General features: G+C 53.9%; 1 protein-coding gene across 1 annotated transcript; it reads left to right on the top strand.

The window, feature by feature from the left end:
* Positions 1-1,124: 1,124 nt before the first annotated feature.
* On the top strand, positions 1,125-15,038 carry LOC143695893 (serine/threonine-protein kinase PAK 3-like). The gene is made up of 12 exons (XM_077191097.1): positions 1,125-1,323; positions 7,483-7,596; positions 8,066-8,103; positions 8,507-8,957; positions 9,386-9,449; positions 10,277-10,325; positions 11,366-11,475; positions 12,233-12,350; positions 12,744-12,843; positions 13,261-13,457; positions 14,365-14,502; positions 14,949-15,038. The coding sequence occupies exons 1-12, from the start codon at positions 1,125-1,127 to the stop codon at positions 15,036-15,038; spliced, it is 1,668 nt and encodes a 555-aa protein (XP_077047212.1).
* Positions 15,039-18,291: the final 3,253 nt, after the last annotated feature.

The following is an 18,291-nucleotide window of genomic DNA, read 5'->3' as shown; positions in this document are numbered from 1 at the left end:
ATGGCCTGACACATCAAAGCCACAAAAATATGATGCCTTAGTTGATACTGGTGTGCAGTGTACTCTAATACCATCGGGACACATTGGGGCGGAACCTGTTTCCATTGCCAGGGTGACGGGGATTGACTGTGTTGGAAGCCAAGGTGAGCCTGACTGGGAAAGAGGGGCAGAAACATCCTATTGTGACTGGCCCAGAGGCCCTGTGTGTTCTGGGCATAGACTTCCTCTGGAATGGCTTTACAAAGACCCAGAAAGACTCAAGTGAGCTTTTGGAATAGCTGCTGTAGAGGCAGAGAACATGAAGCAGTTGAACACCTTGCCTGGACTATCAGAAAACCCATCTGCAATAGGACTTCTGAAGGTGGAAGAGCAACGAGTGCAATTGCCACCTCGACAGTGCACCACCGGCAGTATCGGACAAATTGGGATGCTGTGATTCCCATGCACAAAATGATCCGTGAGCTGGAGAGCCAAGGGGTGGTCAGCAAAACCCACTCACCCTTCAACAGTCCCATCTGGCCTGTGTGCAAGTCTGACAGAGAATGGAGATTGACTGTGGACTATCGTGGCTTGAATGAAGTGACTCCACCACTGAGTGCTGCTGTGCTGGACATGCTGGAACTCCAGTACGAGCTGGAGTCCAAGGCAGCAAAGGGGTACGCCACCATTGACAATGCTAAGGTGCTCTTCTCCATTCCTCTGGCAGCAGAATGCAGGCCTCAGTTTGCTTTCACCTGGAGGGGTGTGCAGTACACCTGGAACCGACTGCCCCAGGGGTGGAAGCACAGCCCCATCATCTGCCATGGACTGATCCAGAGTGCACTGGAAAAGGGTGAGGCTCCAGAGAACTTGCAGTACATCAATGGCATCATTGTGTGGGGGAACACAGCGATGGAAGTGTTTGAGAAAGGAGAGAGGATCATCCAGATTCTGCTGGAAGCCGGCTTCGCTATCAAGAAGAGCAAAATCAAGGGACCCACCCAAAAGATCCAGTTCCTGGAGTAAAGTGGCAAGATGGACGGTGTCAGATTCCCACTGAGGTCATCAACAAGATCACAGCAACGTCTCCACCAACCAGCAAGAAGGAAACACAAGCTCTCCTAGATGCGATAGGTTTTTGGAGAATGCACATTCCCGAGTACAGTCAGACTGTGAGCCCTCTCTACCTGGTCACCTGCAAGAAGAATGATTTCCCCTGGGGCCCTGAGCAGCAACAAGCCTTTGCACAGATCAAGCAGAAGATCACTCATGCTGTAGCCCTTGGCCCAGTCAGGACAGGACCAGAGGTGCAGAACATGCTCTGCTCTGTAGCCGGGAACAATGGTGTGTCCTGGAGCCTTTGGCAGAAGATGCCTGGGGAGACTCGAGGCCAACCAACTTCTAGAGCAGAAGTTACAGAAGATCCAAAGCCAACTACACTTCCACAGAGAGGAAAATCTTGGCTGCCTATGAAGGAGTCCAGGCTGCCTCAGAGGTGATTGGCACAAAAGCGCAACTCCTCCTGGCACTCCAACTACCAGTACTGGGGTGGATGTTTAAAGGAAAGGTTCCCACCTCCCACCACGCCACTGACACCACATGGAGTAAATGGATTGCTCTCATCACACAGTGCGCCCATATTGGAAACTGAATCACCCTGGGATTTTGGCAATAATTACAAACTGGCCAGAAGGTGAGAACTTTGGTCTCACTGATGAAGAGGAACAAGAACCAGTGACGTGCTGAAGAAGCTCCTCCCTATGACCAACTGCCCCCAGAGGAAACGCGCTACGCTCTTTTCACTGACGGTTCCTGTCGCATCGTAGGGATGAACTGGAAGTGGAAAGCAGCCGTATGGAGCCCCACACGACAGGTTGCAGAGGCCACTGAAGGAGAAGGTGGATCAAGTCAACTTGCTGAACTCAAAGCTGTTCAGCTGGCCCTGGACATTGCTGAAAGAGAGAAGTGGCCAAAACTCTACCTTTATACTGATTCATGGATGGTAGCCAATGCTCTGTGGGGATGGCTGGAGAGGTGGAAAGAGTCCAACTGGCAGCGTAGAGGAAAACCAATTTGGGCTGCTGATGAGTGGAAAGACATCGCTACCAGGGTAGGGAGGCTACCTGTGAAAGTCCACCATGTAGATGCTCATGTTCCCAAGAGTAGAGCTAATGAGGAACACTGAAACAATGAGCAGGTAGACCAGGCTGCAAAAATAGAGGTGTCGAAGATAGACTTAGATTGGCAACATAAGGGGGAGTTGTTCCTAGCTCGATGGGCCCATGCTGCCTCAGGCCATCAGGGCAGAGATGCCACCTATAAGTGGGCACAAGACTGAGGGGTGGATTTAACCATGGACAGTATTTCACAGGTTATCCATGACTGTGAGACGTGTGCTGCCCTCAAGCAGGCCAAGCGAGTGAAGCCCCTATGGTACGGTGGGCAGTGGTCCAAGTACAAGTATGGGGAGGCCTGGCAGATTGACTCCATCACACTGCCCCAGACACGCCAGGGCAAGCGCTACCTGCTGACCATGGTGGAAGCCACGACTGGATGGTTGGAAACCTACCCTGTGTCTCATGCTAATGCCTGGAACACCATCCTGGGCCTTGAAAACCAGGTCCTTTGGAGGCATGGTAGCCCTGAGAGGATTGAGTCAGACAACGGGACCCATTTCAAGAATGGCTTTAACACCTGGGCCAGGGAACATAGTATTGAATGGATATACCATATCCTCTATCATGCACCAACTGCTGGGAAAGTTGATGGGTGCAATGGACTACTTAAAACTACCCTTAAGGCACTCAGTGGGGGGACTTTTAGAAATTGGGAAATGAACTTAGCAAAAGCCACCTGGATGGTCAACACCAGAGGGTCCATAAATCGAGCTGGTCCTGCCCAGTCTGAACCCCTGCACACAGTGGAGGGAGACAAAGTTCCTGTGGTACATATGAAAGGCATTTTAGGGAAGACTGTTTGGATTAATCCCACCTCAGGCAAAGACAAACCCATCCGTGGAATTGTTTTTGCTCAAGGACCTGGTTACACTTGATGGGTAATGCAGAAAGATGGAGAAAGCCATTGTGGACCACAGGGAAACCTAGTCTTAAGTGAGAACTCTGTGTAAGGTTTCATTGTGATGCAGATGGAAATAGAATAAGGGATGGGTAATGTCCTGACTGCCAAGCAAGATGCTTTCTATTTGCCATCTGAATGGCAGTTGTCTTCTGTTTTCCTTATCTTTTCCACAACCAATCCTCCCTCAGGGGAGACATCTGTTGTTAATAGGCTGTTGCATATCACTGCATGGCTGATAAGATCTACAGCATCCCACTGGGAGATGTGAACCCAGAGAGAGGAGCCAAGCATTGCTACCCAGATATAATCTTGAGATTCTGGAACACCAGCATGGCTTTCTCCACTGGATCCCCAGAGGAAACAGCTGCCTCTTCCACTGGATATTCAGAGGAAGACTTCACCCTTTCTACAGGACCACTGCTCCAACAAAACCGTATCTGCTACTCCAGGAGGACTGCAGGCACATTTCCACTTGGACTGCTACCAACACCCTGAACAACAGGATGTCAGGTTGTGTTCTGACTCTGGCAGTGTTGGTTGGATTTACTGCATTGTTTATTTTGTCCTTTTATTTTTTTCCCTAATAAAGAACTCTTATCCCTGCTCCCATATATTTGCCTGCGAGCCCCCTTAATTTCAATTTCATAACAATTCAGAGGGAGGAGGTTTACATTTTCCATTTCAGGGGAAGCTCCTGCCTTCCTTAAGCAGATACCTGTCTTTCCAAACCAAGACAGGAATATTTTCCAAGGCTGGTCATAAGGAAAACAGGAACTTTTTAGCAGTTCCTGGGAGCAGACAGTGTTTCTGATAAGTTTGGAAAGAGCAAAACCCAGGTGCCGTTTCCAAGGACAAGACCTAACAAGCATTTCTCAGATCACACTGCAGCCTGGAAAGGAGGAGGGGGCAATGCACCACCACACTGGGATCTCAGGGGTGCCCATGGCCTGGGTGATGCTGCCTGATGTCAGCCACCCACCAAAGCCACTCTGTCCCTGCCTCCCACAGCTGCACAGGGCAGAGAAAATTTAACCAAGAGTTCCTGGGTTGGGATAAGACAGGGAGAGATCCCTCATCAAACACCAAAATGGGCATCACATGCCCAGCCTGGGAACAGGGAGGGAATTTATTACCAACCAAATCACAGCAGCACAAGGAGAGGGGAAATAAATTTCTCCAACACCTTCCCCCCACCCAACAAGGGTCACCCAGAATGGGCATAACCAGGGCTCTGCCCAACGGGGGTCACTGGGGATCATCCAATGGGGATCCTCCCATGGGGGATTGTTGTATTGCACTAAAGATGGAGCTGGAACAGCGTATAAAGCTCTTCCTGCAATCAGGGCACTCGCAGGGCCTCTCCCGGAGTGGATGTGGCAGCGTGCCCTTAGGTCGGAGCTGTTGCTGAAGCTCTTCTCACACTCCCCACCCTCACAGGGCTTTTCCCCAGTGGGGATCTGGCGATGATTGAAGAGGGGGGAGCTCGGGGATAGAGGCGAGGCAGGTCGGGCTGGGGCAGCGCTGGGCTCTGGGCCCGACCTGGGCGCCCCCCACGCGCCCCTTCCCCGAACAGCCCCGGCGGGGGACGCAGGTGGGGTCCGGGTGGGAGGCGCTGGGTTCCTGTTTTGGGGTCCCACTCTCCCCTTTTCCCCACTTTCCCACCGTCTCCCACCCCTTCCTCACCTCCCCCCAATCCTCAGCCCTCCCGCTCGGCCTTTGGGCGGTCCCCTCCTCCTCCCCCTCCATTCCGGGCTCCCCCCTTCGCTCCCTTTTCCCCCTTCTCTCCCCCTGTCCCGGCGCCTCCCGACCCCGCTCACCCGAGAGCTCCGCGCCCGCAGTCGGGGGGGCTCCCAGCACCACCAGTGCCACCAGTAGGGCCCCAGCTGCCGCTCCTCGCCCCATGGCCGGGGCCGGGCAGGGAGCAGCAGCCCCAAAGCAGCCGCGCTGCGCTGGCAGCACCAGTCCGGAGCAGGGCGGGCTCGGCAGCGCCGCGCGCTCTCATTGGCTGCCGCCACTTTTGGCGACCCGATCTCTGAGGCTCCGCCACACAACTGATGACTCTTCAACGCCCCGCGTTCTCATTGGCTGCGGCACGTTTCGGCTGTGTTTTGATTGGCTGAGGCCTTTCCGGGCCGCTGCAGCCCCGGGCTGGGGGTTCTTTGGGGAGGGGGAACCTTGGGGCGCTGGGCGGGTGGGAGATCAGGTGAGCCCAGCAATGCGTGCCCAGGGGCGCGGGATCTCAGCGGTGCCCGTGGCGAGCGGTGACGCTGGCCCGATGCCAGGCACCCCCAGAGCCGCTCTGTCCCTGCCCCCGCAGCCGCACAGGGACAGAAAATGGAACCGAGGGTTCCTGGCTGGGGACAAGGACCGGGAGAGATCCCTCAGCAAATCCCGCACGGGCACAACAGACCCAGCCTGGGCACACGGAGGGAATTTATTACCAACCAAATCACAGCAGCACAAGGAGAAGGGAAAGAAATCTCTCCAACACCTTCCCCCCACCCAACGGGGATCACCCAGAACAGGGGTCACCAGGGTTCTGCCCAACGGGGGTCACTGGGGATCATCCAGCACGGATCCTCCCATGGGGGATGGAGCTGGAGCAGCGCACGAAGCTCTTCCCACACTCGGGACACTCGCAGGGCCTCTCCCTGGTGTGCAAGTGCTGGTGAGTGACGCTCTCTGAATCCCACCTGAAGCTCTTCTGACATTCCAAGCACTCATACAGGGCCATTCCCCAGTGTGGATCTTGTGGTGCTTGCTGAGGTCGGAGGTCCCACTGAAGCTCTTCCCACATTCCTCACACTCCCAGGGCCTCTCCCCAGGGTGGATGTTCAGGTGTTCCATCAGGGTGGAGCTGTAGCTGAAACCCTTCCCACATTCCAAGCATTTGTGGGGCGTCTCCCTGCCATGAGGCTTCTCCACCAGCTCTGAGCTCTGGCTGGATCTCAGGCTGCCTTCCTGGCTCAGGGGGGCTCTTTCCTCCCTGCAGCTCCCTGGGCTGGGTTTGCAGCCCCTCCTCATGCGGGATCTCTGGGGCTTTTCCTCCTCCTCCATCCGGCCACAGCTTGGGAATGACAGATCCTGGTTTGGGGGAAACCAAGGTGGGAACACCTTGGAGTAGAGGCTCCTCCTGCCCAATTCCATCTGTAGAAGTCAGCAGGAGTCTTGTGTCCATGAAAATCTCCACAATGTCAAGGTTCAGCCCAAAAAGCTCTCCCAGGATTTCCCTATCACTCATCTCTCCACTTCTGGTGTTCCAGAGGTTTCCTGATTTCCTTTCCTTGGGATCATGGGGGTCCAATGGTTCCAGGGGTTCTCCATTCTCCGGTGTCCTGCTCAGGGATGATTCAGGGGCTTTTGGGGGTCCATGGGGGCCCTTCTCCCCTGATGCTCTACTCTGAGATCCCAGGGGTCCCAGGGGTCCCTCCTCTTCAGGCTCCCCCCCTTTCCAGTCTGCTGGGGTCCCCCAGCTCTGGGATTGCCCCTCTCTGCTCTCCCCACTCTGGGGGTCCCAGGGGTTCCCCTCCTCTGCTTTCCCGGGGGTCCCCAGGACCAATGTCCTCCCCTGCCCATACTGGGCAATGGCCACGTGGGCCCCCAAAGATCCCCCCAAGGGGCTCAGCTTTGGGCTCCTGCAAAATCCAAACCTACACATACAGAGAAAACAAAACCTCCCAGAGACACCAGATGATATTTGGGGTCAATTCCACAATCTGCGAGCTCCAAACACACCCCAATAAAAAACCCTCTCAGGGACCCCCCGACAGATTTGGGACGAGCTCCCCCTCCCCGCTCACCTGCAGGACGAGCTGGGGGCGATGGTCCCGTGGCTGTGGCCACAGGGGGCACTGGAACCTCCTGTTCCTCCTGTTCCTGCTCCTGCTCCTCCTCTTCCTGCTCCCCCTTTTCCTCTCTCCCTCCTCCTCCTCCTCCTTCCTAATCTCACCTCCTCCCCAGTTCCTGCCTTCTGTGTATTTAGACTGGAGAACCTTGCTTGTTTTTAGAACTAGAACAAAGATCCCAGATGGAGCAAGGCTTGCTGCTTTTAGTCAGAACTATCAGTGACTAAAGGTCACGTTTCCTTTGCTTTGGTCCTGTCCTTGTTCTCCTCAGTGTTCAGGCTGGGCTATGGGGTGTCCTTGTTTGCTGCATTTTGAGTTCCTCTTGCATCCTTTGGGCCATGGGCTGTGCCCTGGGAGGGTTCTTTGTGCTCCTTTGTGACACAGGAGAACCTTCCAGGCGGTTTCTGCGTGAGCTGCTGCTGGGATGTCACAGGAACAGCGCCACGTCCCCGTGGTGTTCCCGTTGCTGTGGGACACGGAGGCCTCAGTGCCCAGAGTGGCTCTGGGCTCGCTGCCGGAGGATCTTCCTGCCCGAGGCATTCTCAGCAGCCAGCCCAGCCCTGTCCTTCTGTGCTTGCAGGGCTACAGGCTGCAGGCGTGTGCAGCGCAGCCAAAATGATCCAGCACGTGGCTGCTGCAGTTTGCACTCTGTACTCTGTGGCTTATTCGGGGTATTTTTTAACCCACTTGGCACGTAAGTTGAGGTTTTCCCTCGGTGCAGCATCTGTGGCTTTGGGCTTGCTGTGTGCTTTCTGTTCTTCCTCTGGAGCTGAGTTGACTTTGGAATCAAATTGCCATGAAGACACCATTGCTTTGGGAGAGCTCCTGCCAGCAGCTGCAGCTGAAAAAGGGGGTGTCTGCAGCCAGCGGGGCGTGCACAGCACCTGCAATGAGCCCTGGGGGGTTCTGTTCCCTCAAGCAGGGAGTCTGTGCCAGTTCCATCTGAGCCTGGAACTGCCTCCGTTTGCTGCTCCAGCCAAGAACTGACCCAGCCCAGTATTTTGTGCTTGTTCTCTTGCTTGCTGTGGGAAGGGACTGTGGCACCTGGAGGGATGCAGTGAAAGCAAAATGCTCTCTTGGGGTTGCCTTGCTCCGTGGCATTTCCCAGCACTGGCAGTTTTTCTCCTAAGAGCATCTGGTTCATGTTCCCTCTCCCATTGCAGGGCACCTCATGTCTGGATTCCGAGCAGCTCCTCCTTCGGTGAGTGGGAAAGGAACCTTTGGTGTTTGGAATTGTGCAGCAAGTTGTGAGCTCAGCATGTGGCAGTCGAGGGCCAGCCTGGGAGGCTGAAGGAAAGTTCCTGTCAGTGTCTTTGCTGCAGCAGCAGCAGCAAAGGAATTCCCATCAGTTTTCTCCTTTTCTGCTGAAGAGTTTTTGAAGAGCTGCAGGTCTGGTTTTGCAGGCAGAGGATTGCTTGCTGGCTTTAGCCATGGTGGAATATGGAATTCCCAACAATAAGTGGCAATGTCGACTTTAGCCCATTGTTAGTTGGAACAGCTCCAAACCCCATTTCTGCGTAGTGCAGCTGGATGTGCAGCTGAGGATAAATAAGGTGATAACTGAGATAGAACTTCCTGTCCCTCACGCTGCCGTCTGTCCACAGGGCACAGAAGCAGCACCAGCACCTCCTGGGGCTCCCTCTGCTTCCGAAGAGGAGGTCAAAAAGGAGGAAGACAGCAGTGAGCTTCCCGTTGCTCTGGGGGACGATGGTGAACTTCCCTCAGTGCCGGGAGATGACAGTGAACTTCCCGCTGCTCTGGGAGACGAGGGCGAACATCCCGCGGGGTGGGAATGCAACGGCGAGGCTCCCGCGGGGTGGGACAAGGACAGGGGACATCTCCCGGCCTGGGACGAGGACGGTGGATGTCCCCTGGTGTGGGACCAGAGTGGCCAAGCTCCCACGGAGTGGGATGAGGACAATGGACATCTCCCAGTGTGGGATGAGGATGGAGGACATCCTGTGGCTTGGGAAGAGGAGAGTGAACATCTCCCAGCATGGGAAGTGGACAGCAAACATCCCCTGACTTGGAACGATGATGACAAACCTGCAGCGTGTTGGGAAGAGGATGGAGAAGCTGCAGCATTTTGGGAAGAGGATGGAGAAGCTGCAGCATTTTGGGAAGAGGATGGAGAAGCTCCCTCTGCTTGGGAAGAGGACAATGAACCTCCCTCCGCTGTGGGATCCTGGGCTGAACATTCTGACAGCAGCACAGCCGGGCAGCCAGAGGGGAGAGGGGAGTGGTGCCTGATGCAGCTGAGTACGTCTGCTCTGTTCCTGGGTGCCCGAGCAGGTGCTGTGTGTGTGTCTGGGCATCAGCTGTACCCAGTGTTGCTCTGCAGCTGAATGTCACCGAGCCATTTATTGTCCTTCCCCAGCTGACACCAAGGGGCTCACGGCCCCAGGGAGTGGGGCTGCTTCTGGCTCTGCTGCAAGGCAGGGTCTCACTCTGGGAGGGAGCGTCTTCCACATGGTTTCTTTCAGGGAACACCGTGAGCGAGGAGGAGCCTGCCGAGAAATACCTGGAAGTGGAGCAGATTGGCCAAGGGTAAGTGCACGGCAGCTGCTGTTGCACAAGCAGGGCCGGGTGTTGTGCTGGTGCAGGATCAAGTGAGAAGTCAGGAGAGCTCCAAGCACCTTCAGACACTGGGCTACCATCCTGCTGTCTCTCAGTCCTGATCAGAATTGATAACTGTGGTCAGAAGGCGCCGTCAAAGGCCCCTGAGGCTGGCAGTGTCCTGCCTGCAGCAAGGAGCAGGACCTGGAAGATCTTCTGTCCCTGGAACTGGATTGCCTAAAAGAGCAACTCACCATCTGGTGACTGTCAGAAAACAGTTCTCAAGAAGATTTCTTTCAAATATTTTCCTTCAAAAAAGATCCACTGGTCAGGGTTATCAACCTAATGGTTTAGAAACAGAAACCAGAGATGAACTAATAAGTGCTCTATTCTAGCACAGGTAGCAGACCCCATCCATTCAGTAACAGACACAGAGCTGATGCACTCTGGGGGAAAAAGCATCACCTGCCTGATGGCAGGGCCCTTGTAGAACCTGCAGATCTTAGGCAGGAAATGGAAAAGGATGAAATGCATTCTTTTCCAGTTCTTTAGACAGCCATCTCTCACCTCAGGTTTTGAACTAAAGCAATTCAGCGTGGACTTTGGGATTTGCTCCAGCCCAATTCCTTCATGTTGGGTCTCAGTTTTCTCCTGCACACCTTGCATGGCAGAGGGCTGGTGGCTGCTGTGCTGTTGTTGGAAGGGTCGATGCACCCAGGTGTTTGTGAACGCTGCAGGCAGCAGAGATCTGTCTGGGCGGGCTTTCCCTGCCAGGGCCTAAAGCGCTGCTTCTTTCTTCTCTGCTGTTTTGTCTCCAGGGCTTTTGGAACCGTTTATAAAGGACTCGACAGGGCCACTGGAGGAGAGGTCAGTGCCAACACGCCCAGCACGTCTGGCAGCTCTCCAGGGCTTTCCCCTCTGCTGGGAGCTGTGGCTGCAGCTTTGGGGGCCAGCAGAGCTTTCCTGCCCGGGCTGCTCCTCTGAAGGCAGAGCAGTGTCAGCCTGCAGAGCACAGCTGGGACAGACTTGGTCCTTCTGAAGCGCCAAAGGAATGCAAGGAGGGCAGCGGTGTCTGTCAGAGCAGGACACGCTGGCTTGGCCTTCATATCTAAAAGTGTGAATGCATCAGCTGCTGGAGACTGAGGCCCAATTTATCTTCATCCCGACCTCAGACAGGAACATTATTTAGCTATTCTTAGCTAAACTATAACAATATTATTTCCATCCTGCCTTTTATCTTCAAAGGATACCTCAAGGTCTGATTAGGGAGAGATCCTGCTTGGGCTCAGTTTGGGGTTTTAGTCCTACTTCAGCTGTTCACAGAGACAGAGGGAGAGAAATGAGAAGACGAATGTCCAGAGCAAAGCTCTCTCCTAAAGCCTGAAGTTGTGTTTGGGTCTGGTGTCAGTGACAGCCTGTGACAGGGATCACCTGAGCAATGGGTGTGCGTGTCTGCTTTGTTCTGCAATCCCAAACAGAGCAGCTGGATCTGAAATCATGACCAAATCCCATAGAATTGCTAAGGGGTTCCTGGCTGTTCTGCTTTGTTTTCACAGAACCAGAATTACCTCCTGCTTGCAAAATGGGTTTGAATAATAATAATAAGAGTGTTGAGGCCATTTGAGAAGACTGTAGGTGCAGAGAATGTTGTTAGAGCTTTGAGGCTGACAGCTGAGGGACCATTTCTGCAGAGCTTGCAAGGCCAAATGTCTCTGGCCATGTGTCCTGTAAGCAGCCCCCAGCTGGCAGAGCAATGGGCTGTGGGAATGGCCCTTGCTGAGCTCTGGTGTCCCATCCCAAGGCAGTTTGGCACAGCTCGGCTCCGTCGCTCCACAAAGACTCGCTCCGTGTTTGCTGTGGCCTCCTGCCACAGACTCCTCCAGTTCAAGGCTGCAATGTCCCTTCAGGTGGCCATCAAGAAAATGAGTCTCAGAGGGCAGAACAGGGAACAAGCTGTGAATGAGATCCTGCTCCTGAAGGACAAGAAGAACCCCAACATTGTCAACTCTTTGGACAGGTGAGTAATTCAGCTCTGATCCCGAGCCTGGGCCCTGCGTTAACCTTTCCTGGCATCAGGAGTCTGTAGCCTGTTTTGAAATTGCCTGACCCAGCCACATCTTCCCAAAATAACAGCCTGGCAGTTCACTCCCTCCACGTGCTTTTGTTGCTTTGCTTTGGTTTTTCCTTCAAGTTGACCCCGTTTGCTGTGTCTCCCAGCAAGTGCTGATAAACCACAGCAGAAATTATTTCCCTTGGCTTCTTCTTCCCAGCCCTTTTCCATTGCTACAGATGCCAGGAAGATCGGGTTCTTGTTTCCAGAAATGCCTCATTTGCCCATTTTTCACTGGCCTTGCCTGTTTCTGAAGGGACTTTCTGAAAGGTTTTCTGACTGCTTTTGTCCCAAGTGCTGCACGGCCTCCTCCCCTGGATAACCCTTGCAGTTGTGTTGCCTTGTTCTGGAGGGAATGGTGGAACTGATGAGTTCAGAAGCTGAACCAGCTGGGGCCAAGGGTTGTGGTTCCACATTGATCTGGGCTGTTGCTAAACTGCATTTTTCACCTGCTTGCCATCTAAGGCCTCTCCTTTCTCACAGGTGTCTCCTTCCCCTTTAGACTGTGCAGATTCCAAGGGCTGTGCAGCCTGGCAGGAATGTCTCTCCATCTGATTCTGTCCTCACTGACAAGTGACCCAGAAACAAAACTCCCCTCCAGGCTTTTCCATGGGGGAATTGAGCTCTGCACTTTCATCTCCATGCCATTGCTTTCCTCTTCCAGCTTCCTTGTGGATGGAGATCTCTGGCTGGTGATGGAATACATGGATGGAGGAACTTTGCGGGACGTTGTCAGACAGACACGCATGGCTGAAGGAGAGATGGCAGCTGTCAGTCGGGAGGTGAGGGATCCTGCTTGTCACTCCCATGGCTGGGACACGATGGTCCTTCCAAACAGGGTGTGAGAACAGGAGTGGCTCCATGCTCAGGGCTTTGTTTCTGAGTTGTTTTTATGAGCTGGAGAAGAAAGAGCCTCTGCAGTGAACGGCCTGCCAGCATCACTGCACTTCTACTCTGTTCTTGTTCTCTCTCCTGCTGTTGTGGTACTCTCTTTCTGGTTTGGATTTGATTTGCTGTTTTCAGCTTTGCCTTGAACCGTTTGCCTGGAGCTTGTGTGCACTGCACTCCTGGCCTGTCACAGCAAAGCTGCTGCTGGCAGAATTCTGAGCTGTCCTTTCTGGTGTGATATATTCCAGCCATTGGTTTTTGCCCTTGTGTTTCTTGTTCTCTCTCAGTGTCTGCAGGGCCTGGATTTCCTCCATTCCAACCGGGTGATCCACAGGGATCTGAAGAGCTCCAACATCCTCCTGGGCATGGACGGCTCTGTCAGGCTGGGTGGGTGTTCCTGGCCAGGCACGGCGCTCCCGGGCTGCGGGGCTGGGGCTGCTTCCCAGGGAGGGCCAGAGCCCCACAAGGGCTGCTGGGGGCACTGCCCGGCCCCTGCTGCCAGCTGAGGCGGCTGCCCCTGCAGAGAGCTCAGGAGAGGAGCAGGGGGCTAGCAGTGCCTTTGCTCTGGCCATGGCCCTTCCAGAGGGGCAGCAGTGGGAATCTAAAGCTCCGAGGGAATCAGTAAAAGCCACTGCAGGAAAGCTGAGGGTTTCTTGAAGGGCCCAGTTCCATCTTTCCTTGGCTACAGCCCTGAGGGCTTTTCCAGCTGACTTCACTACTACACTCTCAGACTGAGCCTGGGGAATCTTTGTGCTTGGTTTCCTCATTGCAGCTGCCTTTGACAGGGTTTCTTTCTGTCCTCAGCTGATTTTGGCCTCTGCGCTCAGCTCAGCCCTGAGCAGGACCAGCGCAGCTCCATGGTGGGCACTGCTCACTGGATGGCCCCAGAAGTTGTGACCAGATCTCCTTATGGCCCCAAGGTGGACATCTGGTCCTTCGGCATTGTGACCATCGAGATGGTGGAAGGAGAACCTCCTTACTTCAGGGAAACGGCGGCCATGGTAAGAGGCAAATTCTCCAGTGGCTGCAGAGGCTGTGAGCACAGGGGGACCCTGCACTGGGAGCAGCAGCTGGAGGTTTCTGCACATGGGAAGGGAATTCCCAGAGGACTTGTGCCTCCACACAGACAAATTTGCTGCAGTCTCCAGCAACAATTTGCTTTGGGTTTTATGTTGTTGCAGCTCTTCTGGCTGTGATGATGACCTGGAAATATGAAGCAAATGCATCAGCTCTAATGTTATCTTGCAAGAAAACCCCACACCATCCGCAAATCCCAGCCCCAAACCCAACAAGATTTCTGCAGGAGTTTCTAAAAGACATTTTGCAAGATGATCTCCCCTGATTCTTCTCACTGGGAAACTTGTCTAAAACCTGAAGATGATGGTTTAACATCCTCATAGTCTAACATATTTCTTTCCTAGTCCAAGCTACTTTTTCCGTGTCACCAAGCCTGAGCTTTCAGCATCACAAACCTCCTGTTTCTTGCCTGGCAGTTTCTGGGATGGGGCATCAGGAATGCATTTACTTGAGTGTCAGTGGCACTGCAGAGATGCACTTGATGGAAGAATCCTCTGAAATAACACAGGCAGACCACAGTGACTCTGGAAAATGGCCTGTAAAGCTGGTGTCCATATTTGGAGAAGCAAAATGGGCTATTTCTGATGGAGGTTCCTACTAACAAAGCCGGCCAATGAAACTGGCTCTCAAGGCGAGATCATTTGGATGTTGCAGTGGCTGTGGCAGCCCCAGGGTTTGGGTTTTTTGCTTGGCATAGCAAAATGAGCTCTGAGCAGCATCTCTGGCAGGGAGGAAAGTGGCCCTGGAGCTGGGGCTGAGGCCCTGGGGTGGATGTGAGCCCGTGTGGGTGTGAAGGGAGCTGGCAGAGCGCTGAGTTTGCTTTCCCTGCAGGCTCGCGCTCTGATCCGGCAGAACGGGACCCCGCAGCTGCAGGAGCCCCGGCGCCTGTCGGCTCTGCTGCGGGACTTCCTCGAGTGCAGCCTGGAGCCGGACGAGGAGCGGCGCTGGGCTGCCCAGGAGCTGCTGCAGGTGAGAGCCAAGGGCTGCAGGGGAAGCAGCAGCGCCAGGGAGGGGTTTTCTTGTGGGGCCCCCTCCGATAGTCTCCAGTCTCGCTGCGTTCCACGCGCAGAGCGAGCAGAATCCTCGCCCGCTGTGGCCTGGCAGGCTCCTTTCGAGCTCATCTGGACCTGGTGCCCCACAGCGAGCAGGGACATCTTCAAGCAGCTCAGGGGCCTCAGAGCCCTGCCTGACCTGAGCTTGGATGTTTCCAGGCAGGAGGCACCTCCCACATCTCTGGGCACCTCCTGTCAGTGTTTCCCCACTCTCCTGGTTAAAAAATTCTTCCTTAGATCTAATCTGAGCCTGCTTCCCTCGATTTTCAAACCATTTCCCTTTGTCCTGTTGCAACAGAGCCTGTGAGGAACTTGACTCTGGAAAGTAACAGTTCATTTCTTTCCTTTTTATCCTTTGGGCAGCACCCATTTTTATCATCAGCCAAGCCTCTCTCCAGCCTGACCCCTCTGATCACTGCAGCAAAGCAACTGAGGGAGCAGCGGAGGATATGAAGTTCTTGAGCACAGCTTCTTCTTACAGTAGTTAGGACAACTAGTTAGTCATGGTAGTTAGCATTGGTAGTTAGGGTAGTTAGCATTGCTAGTTAGTTATGGTAGTTAGAGCAGCCTGATTGTTATGAAAGTTTGATGAATAAAAACGCTCTTAAACCTCAACTCCCCTGACGTGTCCCTTCCTTCTCCCGCCGTGACTCAGCTGCCCGGAGCAATGTGAGGGGAGGGCGGGCCCAGCCTGGCCCAGAGCTGAGCCCCAGCAGAGCCCTGGCAGAGCCCAGAGCAGCCTCGGCACCTGCAGAGTCAGCCTGGAAGGAGGCGCTTGGAGCCTTCTCGGCTGCACCCGGCTCTTGGCTACAAACTGTGTGTGCTGGAAAATGCCACCGGCTCTGCAGGAGGGCAGAAGGGGCCCGGGGAAGGCCCAGGTGCTCCATGCAAGGGAAAAACCTGCCCTGGGTTTGTTATAAATAACTAGGTAGTGCTGGCTTTTGCTATTATGTATTGACTTCTGCAAAATATTCTTAATCACAACGAGTTTGATATAGTACAGTTTGTAATCACTTTTCACTGCTTTTGCTATAGTATAATTTGTCAACTTTTTGTGGCCAATGCCCTGGCCCCTGTGTAGCTCATATCCTCAGAACGTCATTTATGGATGATATTTTAGTTTGTGGATAGTGTGAAAAACATACATTATAGTTTTGGCTTTTGCAAAATATTGAAGTGCATGCCAGATGTTGTGCATTATAATGTTAACTTTTGCAGAAGTAGCCATAATTGTGAAATAAGAACTAATGCTTTTATTTTTGTAAATAATTGACAATAATAACTCAGACATGTTTGTGAAATAGCTAATGTTCATTTAAAGTACTTGTGGAAATAGCTAAAAGCCTCTGCATGGTCAGATAACATCTAAGGAAGGGATGTGATGAGGCCCCTGCCACTGACCCTTCCACTGTCAATAACTGTCACCTGCTGAAACCACAGAACAGGGGCCTTTGTGAGGCAGTGACGCACAACCCTCAAAACAGCAATCCACGATTCCTGCACGTGCTCTAAAAAGGCGAGTTGGGGGTCAAACCAACCTAAAGAATTCCTGGAACATGTAAATGAGTTCCAGGAAATGTTTGAATATGTATAATCATTATGAATATGTATTTGAACAATACAATGGAAAAAGTAGACAAGAAGAGTTGCTGTGGTTAACCGGTGTGCCTCTGGCCATTGCCAACACCCAGCGCTGTTACTGATTTGTCCCTTATTATTCCTTATTAAACTTTCAAAAATTCTAAAGAGTGAGGTTCCTTTATCACAAAACCCAAGGTGCTCACCCCTTGTTGCTCTCCTAAGCCAGATTTGTCAATCCTAAATTTTGTCTGGGCGGCGGAGGAGGAGGCTGCAAGGAAAAGAAAGATGTACTGGTGTGGAGGCCGAGGACTCTACCATCAGAGTCTCAATTCCACAGCTGTGGAGGACTGAGAAGAATAGATTTCAAGGTTATGGTGAGAAGCTTGCTTCTCCCACAGATCTTTGCTCAGGCACATGCTGATTTATGGAAAGTTATGTTACCCCATTGGCCTGTTGGCCTAATTACCCAAGTTCACCCCCTATTACCCATCTCTGGTTAGTCCCTAGAATGTTCTCCCTCTCTGTCCCTCCATTGGCCCTAGTTTACTGCATTCCTCTGCCCGTTTCCCTATTAGCTGTCCCGACCCTTAACCCCTCCTTTGCACATTTTCCCCCATATCCATTGGACCCTGACCCTCAGCTCCACCCTCACTACCCCATATAAAAACCCCCTGTACCCTCAGCTGGCACCCTGTCTTTGTGCCTGGACCCTGTTCAGCTCTGTCCCCTGCTCCTGTACCAATAAACCCAGTTTGCTGAGATCATACCCAGACCCATCCTGCCGACTTTGTCAGCTTTATAAAGCAGCCGTGAGCTCCGGGCTCCTGAGTGCCGGACGCTCCAAGGGCCTCGGCAGCGCCAGGACGCTCCAGACTGGAACAGCCAGGCAGGGCAGGAGGAATCACTGCCCCTTTCCCCTCCCTGCTGCTCCATCTCCCAGCCCAGCATCGCTGCAGGACAGCCTCACTGCCAACGCCATCCTGCCAGGGATGGACTGGGGGGATCTCCTTCCCCTTCCCTCTGGCATGGAGGCAAATCCCATCTTCTCCTTCTCTGCCCTCCTTCCTCTCCTCATTCCGTCCTTTATCCATCCACGTTCCTTTTCCATCTCCTTCCTCCCTTGTTCCTTCTTCCTTCCTCTCCTCCTGCCTTTTCCCTTCTCCCTGTCTCTTCCTCTCCTTGTCCTTCCTCCCCCAGGCACTGAGCTGTGGACAGAGACCAGGGAGAATAAATCCTTGCCACAGAACCCCGTGGAAGAGGCCATTTGGAATGGCTCCACAGGGCAGGAATCCAGTGGGGAGGAAAAGCCCCAGAGACCCCACACGAGGAGGGGCTGCCAACCCAGCCTGGGGAGCTGTGAGGAGGTAAAAGCCTCCCTGTGCCGGGAAGGGTGTGGGGAATGTGAGAAGAGCTTCAGGCAGAGCTCAGCCTATTCCTGGTGCCTCCAAAAACGGTGGTGCCCGATGCAGAGATCCCCCTGCAGCTCCATGGGGATGCAGAGATCCCCCTGCAGATCCATGGGGATGCAGAGATCCCCCTGCAGATCCATGGGGATGCAGAGATCCCCCTGCAGCCCCCAGAGCAGCCACGCTGGAGCACGGGGATGCCTGAGAGGAGGCTGTGACCCCGTGGCCAGAGGGGCCCCGCTGGAGCAGCCTGTCCTGGCAGGACTGACCCCAGGGCACAGTGACCCACGCTGCAGCACTTGGAGGGGGGCTGTGCCCCGTGGGATGGACTCAGCTTGGAGAAGTTCCTGGAGAAGTCTCCGGTGGGAGAGAGCCCAGGGTGCAGCAGGGGAACGACTCCTGTCCCTGAGCAGAGGGAGAAGCCCCGGGGCATGAGGTGAGCACGGCCCCATTCCCTGTCTCCGGCACTGCCGGGGTAGGAGGTGCAGCTGGAAGGAGGGAGGCGTGGGGGAAGGCTGGATTTAAGGCTCTTCACTTACTTCTCATTATCCTGCTCTGAGTTTTTGGAGTTCTCTGTCAGAAATCTCTCCCCTCCCCCACTCATCCACAGGGGTTTGGGGCGGTTTCCCCTATTTGAGGGAAATCAAAGCGATTTCTTGATGCTCCTAACTAGGGGTAGGAGAAGTGAGGCTCCTGGCCTCCCGCTGAGCCGGAGCCAC

The sequence above is a fragment of the Agelaius phoeniceus genome, chromosome 27, assembly GCF_051311805.1.
Source record: "Agelaius phoeniceus isolate bAgePho1 chromosome 27, bAgePho1.hap1, whole genome shotgun sequence".
NCBI classification, from domain to species: Eukaryota; Metazoa; Chordata; class Aves; order Passeriformes; family Icteridae; genus Agelaius; species Agelaius phoeniceus.
Note: the sequence above shows the minus strand (reverse complement) of the source record. Positions and strands in the feature narration are given on the sequence as shown.